The following is a 12,841-nucleotide window of genomic DNA, read 5'->3' as shown; positions in this document are numbered from 1 at the left end:
GTGCATGCGGGGGGCCGTGTGTGTATCCAAGGGTTAAGGGGGCGGCGACGGCATCACGAGCGCCATATGACGATGACGCGCGGTTCCATTAAGCCATTTTGATGTGCGTGATGCTGCCAGCAAACAGGGAGGCTGAGCGACTGTATCACACACACACACACACACACACACACACACACACACACACACACACACACACACACACACACACACACACACACACACACACACACACACACACACACACACACACACACACACACACACAGGTCCCTTCCCCCCAGGCACTGTCGTGAGGTCTTGTGCATTAGCCTCCTCTGCCCCTGGAAGGAGATGTTTGGGGGAGGGGGGGGGGGGGGTTGTGTGTGTGTGTGTGTGTGTGTGTGTTAAGTGAGTGAGAAAGATACACAGAGAGGGAGAGAGAGAGGGAGAGAGGGAGAGATAGAGAGGGAGTGAAAGAGAGCGAGAGGGAAAGAGAGCGTAAGAGTCAGTGAGTGTGTGTGAGGGTGTTTGTGTGTGTGTGTGTGTGTGGCCCGTGCCTGTGTGTGTAGCGTGTTCCAGCCCGACACCACACGCGATCACGCTAGGTGCCATTAGGGTGGTCGCGGCTGATGATGTAATCAACCTGCGTGCCTCTGTCCAACGCATCACAACACAACCTGCGCCTTCTTCCGTGTGTAAAGTGCACACACACAACACGCATGCATCCCCTGACCGGTTAAACGATCCACACTATAAATATATATTCCCTGGCGACACAACAAACACAAACAGAACAGGCCAGAGTTGATATCCGAGATATATATTATGATTATTTCTTTATGTATTTCTGTCTTTTGTCTTGGAGATACTTAATGAACTTAAGAATCAGAAAATGTTCATTATTATTTAATACATATTCAGGTATATATGAGGACCTATTTTGGGATGTATACGATTTTATGTGATTTCTTATGGGTTGACCAACTATTCTCCAGTTTTCTATTCGGCAAAGATCACAAATAATACTCTGCACATGAACTGTTCATGACATCGCACCTTCCCGGCCAGCCTAGCGACTGACAGAACGAAAGTGAGTTCATGTCTCCCTCTATGGACAGGAGTGGTGTAAGAGTGTGGTCAGAGGTCAGCACAGGGACTCATTATGGACCGAAAACAAGAAATGTGGATGAGAATATATATATATATCATACTTTTATTTATTTATTTATTTATTTATATATATATATATATATATATATATATATATATATAAATAAATAAATAAAAGTATGACTTTGGGATTCAACCCAAATTAAAGGAAATGCAATTGAAAATTTTGCTTGTGTTCTTCCATTAACAATCCAGCGTTCTCACTGAGAGGATTGCTCTGTGTTTCAGCCATAACTGCATATCGTTTGGCCTCGGGAGTTGTTGTTGAAAAACCCTGGAATTCATTGCCGGCGTGGGGCGGAGTTTACACCAGGGCCCAGGAACCTGAATGGAGGGCTTCCTGGAGTCTCATTAAGCCATTAGGGAGATCAAAGAGACGCTAATTGACGCCAAGTGGCGTGAACCTGTCGCCTCGGACGTGGTGTCACGCGCATGTCAGTGCGTGTGTGCGTGCGTGTGCATATGCGCGTACTCATCCGTTTGTGTGTGCGCATGTGTGTGCCGTGTGTGTGGTTGCGTGTGCTCACCTCTCCTATCTGGACGTGTGTCTCTTCGACGGACTGGGAGTACGACTGGATGATCTCCTTCATGTGCAGGACGTGGCTCTCCTCGATGTCCTGGAATTTCTGTGAAAAAAATAAACCAGTCGGTGAAGTGTTTCAGTTAACCCCGGGCCGCCGCAGAAAAATTAGGTTAAAAACGATAAAAAACAAGAGGAAGCCTAACTTCCTCAACATGTCCCATTGCCACTTCCTCTGTGTGTGTGTGTGTGTGTGTGTGTGTGTGTGTGTGTGTGTGTGTGTGTGTGTGTGTGTGTGTGTGTGTGTGTGTGTGTGTGTGTGTGTGTGTGTGTGTGTGTGTGTGTGTGTGTGTGTTCTGGGTGGTCTAGAGACGAAGACACACACGCAACACGGATCCACAACACCAGGGGCCAATTAACTGTTGTGGCGGTTGTGCAGTATGGAGGGGAGAGAGAACGAGAGAGAGGAGGGGAGAGAGAACGAGAGAGAGACGGGGAGAGAGACGGGGAGAGAGACGGGGAGAGAGACGGGGAGAGAGACGGGGAGAGAGAGAGAGAGACGGGGAGAGAGAGAGAGAGACGGGGACAGAGAGACAGAGACAGAGAGGAATCCCTCTGGAAGGAGCACACGAGTCTGAGAGGCTACAGTGTGTTCCCTCCACTCTCCTCTCTGGTCTGGTGAACCCCAACCAGAATGACCATCAATCAGAATCCTAGAGCGGAACATCACAGGGCACTGAGCCTCTTGGGCTGGGAGCACACGCACATAGAAAGACAAGACACACACCCGCAGACAGAAACACACACAAAGACAGAGGCACGCACACACGTCACACCGCACACACAGAACACACCCATACACAGACAGAACACACATGCAGATGTGCGCGGGTCGTCAGCCAGCAACATGTGTGTCGTGTTTACACAGTTAGTCAACGGCTGAGATCTGGGGAAGGGGGCCGCGATGCTGGGCTTATGCTAGCCCTATTGCTAGCCCTATGCTGGCCCTATGGCTAGGCCCTATGCTAGCCCTATTGCTAGCCCTATGCTGGCCCTATGGCTAGGCCCTATGCTAGCCCTATGCTGGCCCTATGCTAGCCCTATGCTGACCCTATGGCTAGGCCCTATGCTAGCCCTATGGCTAGGCCCTATACCTGCCTTATGCTGGCCCTATAGCTAGGCCCTATGGCTAGCCCTATGCCTGCCTTATGCTGGCCCTATGGCTAGGCCCTATGCTAGCCCTATGCCTGCCTTATACTGGCCCTATGGCTAGGCCCTATGGCTAGGCCCTATGGCTAGGCCCTATGCTGGCCCTATGCCTGCCTTATGCTGGCCCTCTTGTTTGGCCCTCTCAGGGATAAAAACCAAAGCGTTAAGTGGAACCATGACTTCTGGGTCTGGGTCTGCAGCCACTCTAGGAGGATATGGATCCTGAATTCTGTTGATCTGAGTTCAATTTGGAGTTTATCTAATCAGCGCCGTCAGATGGACCCAATCACAGCTTGCCACAACAATTCAGAGGAAAGACGGGGCAGGAAACCCCAAACAAAAACAAAAACACAATCTGGAGCTGTTACAGAGCTCGGAATGCAACACACACACACACACACACACACACACACACACACACACACACACACACACACACACACACACACACACACACACACACACACACACACACACACACACACACACACACACACACACACACACACACACACACAATGAATCAGAGGAGCAGACACACAGAATAACAGCACTTGGGACCACTGTTTACAAAAAGCTCTGTTTAACACTGAGCAGAAAACTCATGACAACCAGGTGTGGCTGCAGAACGCCTTCCTGGTAGACGCACGCACCCCTCCTCCACATGTGGCCAGACGGGGCACGCTGGACTCATTACCTGGGCCGTTTCCGCCATCTTCTGTTCGAATTCCGACTTGGCCGTGGCGTACTTCTCCACGTAGGACTTGTACGTCTCGGTGGCTTTCTTGGCCTTCACCCCGGCCTGCGGCGTCACAGAGAGAGTACGGTTACACGCTGGCTGCTGCGCTACACACAGACCCCCTGGGGACCGGAGCCCAGGGCTCGGGTTACTCGGGGGCCGCCAGGGGCCTGCGGTCGGTGACGGTACAGAGCTCCTGCTTCAGATGCCGTGTGTGTGTGTGTGTGTGTGTGTGTGAGCGTGTGTGCGTGTGTACACTAATGTGCATGTGTAATTGCGCACATGTCATTTTTGTGTGTGCATGTGCGCACACACTGTGTTTTATGTGTGTGAGAAAGTTCATGTGTGTGTGTGCGCATGTGTGTTTTTGTGTGTATAAAGTGACCAATTCCACACGTGTGTGTGCATGTGTTTAATGTGTGTGAGCAAGTTCATGTTTTTGTCTGTCTGTCTGTCTGTCTGTCTGTCTGTCTGTCTGTCTGTCTGTCTGTCTGTCTCTTTGTGTGTGTGTGTGTGTGTGTGTGTGTGTGTGTGTGTGTGTGTGTGTGTGTGTGTGTGTGTGTGTGTGTGTGTGTGTGTGTGTGTGTGTGTGTGTGTGTGTGTGCGCTCCCACCTTGTCCACCTCCCTCTGCGTGGCGCCCTCCTTGCGGAGCCGCTCCTGTTCCACCGTCTTGGCGTTGTACGCCTCCTTGGACTTGGTGAGCGCCTGGGAGGTGGTTTGGATGTTCTGGACCGCCTCCAGTGTGGACGCCACCTCCTCCTTGGTCTGCACACGCACGCAGGGAGACACACACACAACCACACGTATGTACAGACAGAAAGACACACACACACACACACACACACACACACACACACACACACACACACACACACACACACACACACACACACACACACACACACACACACACACACACACACACACACACACACACACACACACACTGATCAGTGTCAGATGAAATGTTGACATTTCATACTTCTATTGTTTCGTTACTTCCCTGATGCGATGGGTTTCCCTTTTACTCTACGTCCTACATTTTTTATTAACTCAATCGCTAGTTGTGGGCCCCCATACCAGCTTTTAGCCGGTGCATACGCAGGGCCTGGCGGAGACAGAGTCCTGGGTCTCCACGGAGCCTCTCCGTTCAAAGCAGGGGTTGATGAAGCTGACAGTGGATGCCCTCTTCCCTCCCTGCTTTTTACAGTTCACAGGTTTTACAGTCTTCCACAGTTATAGTAACGTAGTTATATTTCCGTTTCATGTCTTCTCATGTACAAGGTGGCGTCACTGGCGTGCGCCGTGCCTCTTACGGGTTCATTAAAACACTCCCGCTCGGTAAACAACGTGGGAGGCTCTCTGCAAACAAGAGGTCTCTCTCTGGTTCCCCTGGACGGTACCTTCTTGTGGGCCTTGGCCTGGTCGTCCACGTACTTCTGCACCTCCTTGATGAGCTCCTGCAGCTTCCTCACCAGCTCCAGGTGGCAGGCGGCCAGCTTCTCCGTGGAGCTCCGGAACACGTCCCACACCGGGGCGAACGTCCTGCAACAAGGGAGGGGGAGACAACAGGGATACGCGCAGCGTCAGTATGGGGGAGAGCCGGTCAGGGGAGCAGCGCTCGATACAAACCCATGAATCAATGTACAGCAGGTGAGGGGTGGCGCAACGTTCACTCACCCAAGTGGAGAGAAGTTGCCTGCAGACTTGGCGAGTTTGGTGACCGACCGCGCGTACGCCTCCTCGATCGCACTCCTAGGACAGAAGGACATGAGGTTAGTTATCATTCGAGGAGAAGATGGTGTCATTTATACTAAATAGGGCAGAGATTAAGCTTAAAGTTGAAGCAAAACAAGGCAACAATATTGGTTTAGGTAAACACAGACAACATCAATGTTCAACCACACAGCTTTCTAATGTCTGTGCCCTGTAGCGTGGCATTGCCATTATCCAATTGTTTTGCTATTGGACGGATCAATTTTCCTCTGCATGCTTTTGTATTAAATTCATACAATAAAAGGTTGGTCTGTGGGTGGGTGGTACTGCATATCCTTTTCGTTTTTGGCCAGGGCGTGGCAGAACAACCATAACACAATCAAACACACACAAGAGGCACATGTACACAAAGACACACTAATAAAGCAACCCTGAACAAACTTTAAAACACACACAATACACAACAAATATAGGCATGCATGCAATGACTACAGTGCTTTTATATAAATCAAACAAATGCATTCTGCAAATGGTAGGGAGTTATTATACATTCATGTTTTAAGGTTTTCTTTTGTTGTTCTACTGCAAGGTTTAGTGGTCGAGGTTTATTAAGTAAGTGCACGTACACGTGTTGTCCACTAGAGGGGGTCATCGTTCTTCGGGATGGATATGCAGTCGGAATCGCGGAAAGCGCTGCCGAGTGGTCAAAGATAGCCTACAAGTCCTACTCTAATTATAGCGACTATAGTATTCCATCCATCCTAGCTAACCATTACCGCAATGTGCTGTAGTGCAAACATTCATATGGACAGACATCCTAAAGATGCCGCGGTGGTGAACGGCTGCGTGCTGTACTCAGAATGTAGGAGAGCATGTGTGTGAGGCCTGGAGGCAGATAAGAGAGAGACAGGGACTTTACTGCTCCCCGGGGAGGAATTCAATTGTTCCAGCAGCAGTGCACGTCAATAGCAAAGTGCAGACATAATAATAAACAAATTGGGAAAAGGGGTAAAGTGACAATAAAATAACCATCAACCATGTAAACATCCTGCAGATGAGGTTATCCTGCGTCTGTCTCTCTGTATGTCTGTCTGTCTGCCCATCTGTCTGTCTGCCCATATTTCTGTCTGTCTGTCTGCTCGTCTGTGTATCTGCATGTTCGGCTGTCTCTGCCTGTCTGTAAAAATGCATTGCACAATCCAGTATGTGGCAATCCTTACAGTAACAGTCAAATTCTCAAAGTTTGTTGCAGTGTCATTTTCTTATTTGTATTTCTTCCCCCATTTGAACCAAGGGAGGTAGGCTAACCACAAGTAACGCCATAATGGGTTTGAAGAAGACATCTGCTTAAAGCTACAGTCTGCAATTTGGAGGAACCAGCTAGAAGAAGCTAGAATCGGAAAGTATCCAACCGAAAGATATCCCACCCCTCCGTTCAGGCCCCCCCAAACAACCCCCTAAAACACGTGACTAGCTCGCTAGCTTTAGCAATGCGTCTGCCTGGCCATGTGGAAGACTCTGTTCATGGGCAATGAGTGTAGGGGCACAGGCAGCCAGGCCTGTGTCAGCTACAGGGAAGTATTTTTATTTTATTTTTTAACAATTGATTCATTAATTGCTCTCAGAAGTCCAAAACATCGGACAAAAAATGCTTCTAAAATATATTTCCTACCCCAGATTTAAAAAATGTACATCTTCCAACAGCAAGACGGATAGGTTATATAACAAACAAACATTGTTTCTATAATCAGAAGCCCTTGTCTCACCTCTCCCTGATGAAGTCTGTCAGCTCCTTGGATGATATTTGGCCATGTTTCATGTTGTGGTAGAGCACGTCAAATCCATTGTTTTTTTCGCCCTGCATTTCAAAACATAACAATTGCAAAGAAAGAAATGACCTTTAGTTAGACTGCAGAGTAAATGACACATAATCAAACCCCTAGGGCCTCATGCACTAGGGGACATGTTCTGAGAGCCAGGTTGTAGTCTACTGTGTGGTGGTGGAGCACTGCATTAAATGGAAAAGGGTTTATTTATGAATTCACTTCAGATCAAAAAAGTTGAAACAGAGAAGAAATAACAATCTTTATTCACAGGAACAACCTGGCAAAACCTTTACAGTCAAAATTCCTAATTATCTCATTGTTTTATTAGGCTTAAGGAATACACATCTTGGGTTAAGATATTCTTTCACAAGGAGAGATATTCACACACACACACACACACACACACACACACACACACACACACACACACACACACACACACACACACACACACACACACACACACACACACACACACACACACACACACACACACACAGCGAGAGAGAGCGAGAGAACATGAGAGCAAGAGAGAGACAGAGAGAAGAAGAGAGAGTGCAGAAGAAGATCTAAAGAAGAAATCTTCCCTTTTAGAAAATAAAAAGATGTGTGAGGGAGAAACAGGTGAACAGCATTACCGTGAGGTATGCGTGATGTTCTGTATAGGTAGGGCTCTCCTTTCTAAAACCAGGACGGCCACGTTAGGGTTACTCAACCAGATTCTTTAACACCAAATTCCTGATCAGCCTACAAAACGGTCTATAGCGCTTACAATGCTAGAGCGAGGAAAATATACAAGATATCAACTTTGCCAAATATTCAATATGTGACATGAGGCTCGTGATAGTCCTATCTTTACTAGTTGACTCTACTAACACTGGTTCATCAGAGGACCATTAATTAGTGTTATGAGCCACACCTGTAACTTTGCCCAATGATGAAGCCTATGTGAATAGGGCCAATATACTCGTATACATTCAGACTCAGTACAACTAGGTCCAACATGAAAGTGACCTCGGTGAACCCATCCATGTGCGTGTGCCGAAGCATTATTTCTGTCCGCTAGCCATGGGTCTTCCCTTTCTCATGTGACCGCCACACACAGATTTCCTGGTTCCTGGAGCAAGAACCAAGTCAGCGTTTTGCACACACACACACACACACACACACACACACACACACACACACACACACACACACACACACACACACACACACACACACACACACACACACACACACACACACACACACACACACACACACACACACACACACTCTCTATGGCCAGATCCGTGTCCCTATTTCACTTTCCCGCAAAATGACTTCCTGGTCAATACATCAGCTGAAATGATGCTGGGTGGAGGAGCAGCCCTTGAGTTGTTCGTGCTGTTCAACACAGTATGTAGTGTTAGGAGCCGTGTGTTGCTGTGGAGAGCAGAGCGGAGGAGAGCGCTCAGTGCATGCTTCACATCACCGCTCTGACCACAACACCAGAGTCTCGGTTTAACCCCGCGACTTCCGTCTTCATTTGAAAACATATGGGTGGCAGCCTGCGCATGCCGTGCATACCGGGAGGGTCCTGGCGGGCCCGTGGAGGCAGGGGTGGGGCTGTAATGACGTGGCCAGCAGTCTGGCCCAGAAGGCTCTCCACACACCTATACGGTACGATCACAACGTAAGTCAGACCACCTCAGGATGTGGTCTAGCTTGTCGGACCGCAGTCTGAGCCAGATCAGATCTGGAACTTTCCAGACCTGAAAGTCGCCTCTTCCTGGCGTGATCGGACGCTGAGAGTCAAGTACAAGTGCGACGAGGCCTGCGCTGTACCGACATATTTACAAAGCAAATAGAGGAAGAGAAAACACAGAGAGCCGCTGGTCTGGGAACATCTGATTGACTCACATTATGTTCAACCTCAGCAAACACACCAGCCGCGTTTCCAAATTGAGCGAGAGCTTTCTATTCGTATTAATTTAAAAAGTCCCCTTCGGTGGCACCGAACACAGAATGATCCTATGCTCTGGGTCTCATTGATCGGGCTGACACAGAGGTCCACGTTGCACAACATCAGTGCATGATTTGCTCAAACACAGCGAAAACCATTTTTTCGGGGTCCACAAAACAGGGAAGTTGGGAGAACAAACTGTGCAACAGGAAGCAACTCTGGTTCTCCACAAAGAGAAGTGGTGTGTTTATGGAACGTGATATGAAAGAATTCAAAGAGAAAATGCCAAAGAAAGACAGGAAACAGACAGAGGGAGTTGTACAGGTAACTATACAATGGACGCCACTGTGGCTCCAACTCCTGATTAATGCATGTGAACCAAAAAACTTGAAGAGACGTTCAAATGGTTAAACTATTTTTAAGTGTTCTATGTATCCCTTTAAACATTGTTATCCTTGCGCCTGATTGGCTTAGAGTCAAAGTTGACTTAGAAGGCATGCGATAATAGGTAACCTATTCGCTCCCTTGTTCGTCAATAAGTCCACCACTACCTCTATAGGCTTACCTCAAGTGCTCCACAGATTAAGAAGTTAGAAGTTAAACCAAAATGCCACACATTTCTGGTGGAACTATGCTGCTCCCTCTCCCTCAACAGGCTCAGGGTGGGTGCTTGTTAATGGGGTTTGACACATCAACGCTACGTGAAATGCAGATGTAGCTAGCAACCACATAAATCTAAGAGGGACTTGTTGTCTTATCTCCGAGCCAGACCTTATAGATTAAGAATACACAAAGTGTGAGCTCATAACTTCTCTGTTCACTAAACTGAGTATCGGCTGTTTCAAATAGTGTTGCCGACGGCAACGACAGTATTTAGCTCTGGTATGACTGAGGCCGGATTCTGGCAGTACAGCATTCAGATTCAGAAAAGTTTATCGCAGTGTGGTGGCTATCTAGCAATAGATGTCATTGATTAATATAATGTGTAGTGTATGCTGAGGAATATTATTGATATGATCAAAGTATGATTTATGATCAAAGTTATTTTCCTTTTGATCAGTGATTGAATCTATATAAGGAACTAGACGTGCGTGTATATAACAGCATTACTTATTTATAATATATAATACTAACAAAATACTAACAAAATACTAAACAAACTTATTGTCTGTCTGTCTGTGTATGTGTCGCCAGAACACGGTTTATTAAACCCCGCATTCTGCCAGTAGATACAGCCTGGAGATTGGGTGGTGACAGACTGTAGTGGATGGGAATAGCAGTGCGTCGCGTGTTGACTCTGGTGACTAAGATAGTACCCATCCTGGCTGCTCCAAATAGGTACCCTTAAAAAGAAAGATGTGTAAATACGTCTGTAACAGTATCAGGCATGACTTTGTGTTGGCAGTAGCTATAGCAGCTCATAAAGGCTGATAATACCATGGTACATTTTTGATCGTCAAGACAAATAGCTCTTGTTTGACATACTATGAGCCAGAAAATACTGTTGAAATGGGCAAAACCCAATCAGACAATAGACAGGCAGGCTAGTAGGCTAGTATGCCAGGAAGACACAGGGGGTTGTGCTGTATAAGGCCACGCCGTGACGGTTACATATTCTTCCCAACAACGGGCACCCATCTGAGTGCCCGTGGGGGGCCCGGTTAACAGTTCATGCTCCGGGACAATGTAGCCACCACACCAGAGAGCTAAAGACAATGGAGTGTCTGAAAATGTATGATGATTGAGTCCACTAAAGTGGCAAGCAGATTATGCTGTTAGACTTCAGATCCATAATATAGCTGTGCCGAGATACTCAAGACATTCAGCTTGATATCTAAAACTACAAATGGCCTCCTCCTTGATGATACACCCAGAACAACAAGAAGATTACAGAGGGCTAATTCATTGAGAAGAACAGCTTCCCCAGTCACCCCATTCCTCCAGGAACAGAATGTAAACAGTGGCTTAGCGTAGCGGCCTAGCATAGACCGGAGGCCTCGGGAGTGGAACTCCCCTGCCCCGGACCCAAAGAACAACGCAGCCCGGGTGACCTCACTGGGCCCGGCCCGGGTGACCTCACCAGGCCCACGGGGTCCTCCTGGGACCAGGCGTGGGAACAAATCTTCCATCACTTGTCACCACCAAGGGTCTCCAGGAGTTGAGGCACTGCGACAACGCGTGTCAGCATGCACTGAGGATATTAGGGCCCGACCGATATTGATTTTTGAGTGCCGATGCCGATGCCGATTATTTTCAGAGAAAAATTACGATTACGATTTAATCGGCCGATTAAAAAAGACGGTCTATAGGTGCGATGTAACATGGTAGCGGTTTCACCCTTTATTCAGTGTAAGCGGTTATTAAATATTCCCAAAACGACTCTACGAAATGCATTTTAAATCAGAAGAAAACAGTACTAAACGATAGTTCAAAATAAATGTGCAGAGATCATGACGCTTACGTCATTATTTTAATGGTCATAATTTCTGTGTGTGAGCTTTTTTTATGCATTGAAATTGTTTTGTAATTCAATGGTTACACATAAGCCTATCAACAGAAAGGCTTAGTATTTTCCAAAAAGGCATATATGTAATGTAATAGTATATGCATTATCATTCCTTATCTAAACCAAATCAATACTTAGGAATCTTTAAGCCTAACCTATGACTACCGGCTAGGTTAGGTTGGAACAAGGTTCCACTGAAAGAGCGATCATTTGTTGACATAGTCAGTCAATGCAAACATCATCTAAGAACTCTAAGAAGAAGATCATAGGGTTTCAGAAATCACATCTTAGCCCCGGGGACCACCCACTCTAAGTGAAAGAAATCTCAAAACTGTGTGTGTGTACACAGTGTTATAGAGCCCCTTTTTAAGAATACAATAAGCCTGAGAACCTATTAGACCCCCCCCCCCCCCCCCCCACACGCACGCACACAAAATCTACCTTGCCCTGGGGTTGTAAACAAAGAACGTTTACTTATGAAAACCATCTAATTGCCTAAAACATGCTGGAGGCTAACAGAGTTATCCAAACAGAAGCCCATCAATGGTTCTGTTAATAGCTAGCAAGTGGGCTGGCTAATTACTGCAATTAACAGAATTGTGGATTTGAGATTCTGAGTTTAGCATCACACACACACACACATACGTGTCCTGTGAAAAGGAGTTCAACCATAACAATTAACACCTTACAGGGACCTAGAATAAGGAAACAAGAGGAAGTTAGTAAATAAAAACCCGCCCCCCTTCAAGTCTTGGCCCATAGCACAGACTAGAGATAGGGAAGTGTTGACCGATGTTGTTATGATGCAACCTGAGGCAGAGCTGTGGTTTACAACTTGTTCTGCAAGGTCCTTGTCTACAAAGCCATGAATCTCTTTGTTGCCAGCGGACATTTGACTTGCTGCCATCCAGCAACACACAAAGACAAGTTCACGATACTACCAGACCACTGCACCACACTGTGTTTCTGTACCCCATTACTGATTCCATAACTGATTGTTATTCAGCTGGAGAATGCTGCTTGTGCAAATGGACATATCCACAACATGGCAACATATGACTGCTCTTAAAGGCCTCATGGAGAGTAGGGAGGAAGAAGTATAACTTGTCTGAATCTGAAATGTAGTAGAAAAATAGAAACAGGCTACTATAGGACCACACTAGCTTGCAATGGTTCCATTCTTCATCTTGGTCTGAGCAAGCGTCTTAACGCACCCTAGCAGTC

The 12,841-nt window shown here is 47.1% G+C and overlaps 1 protein-coding gene across 7 annotated transcripts in view; it reads right to left on the bottom strand.

The window, feature by feature from the left end:
* The window catches only part of fcho2 (FCH and mu domain containing endocytic adaptor 2), a 39,501-nt gene that overhangs the window by 24,366 nt on the left and 2,294 nt on the right, over nt 1-12,841 (bottom strand). For all 7 annotated transcript variants that reach the window (XM_060050426.1, XM_060050420.1, XM_060050422.1 and 4 more), the window contains exons 2-7: nt 7,104-7,195; nt 5,302-5,376; nt 5,025-5,166; nt 4,234-4,386; nt 3,579-3,683; nt 1,680-1,778 (exon numbers count right to left, since the gene is read on the bottom strand). In XM_060050426.1, coding sequence (XP_059906409.1) covers nt 1,680-1,778; nt 3,579-3,683; nt 4,234-4,386; nt 5,025-5,166; nt 5,302-5,376; nt 7,104-7,195 — 666 coding nt within the window. The remainder of the gene's footprint in view (nt 1-1,679; nt 1,779-3,578; nt 3,684-4,233; nt 4,387-5,024; nt 5,167-5,301; nt 5,377-7,103; nt 7,196-12,841) is intronic.

This window comes from Gadus macrocephalus, chromosome 4, assembly GCF_031168955.1.
Source record: "Gadus macrocephalus chromosome 4, ASM3116895v1".
Lineage (NCBI taxonomy): Eukaryota > Metazoa > Chordata > Actinopteri > Gadiformes > Gadidae > Gadus > Gadus macrocephalus.
This window is presented reverse-complemented; position numbering and strand designations above follow the sequence as displayed.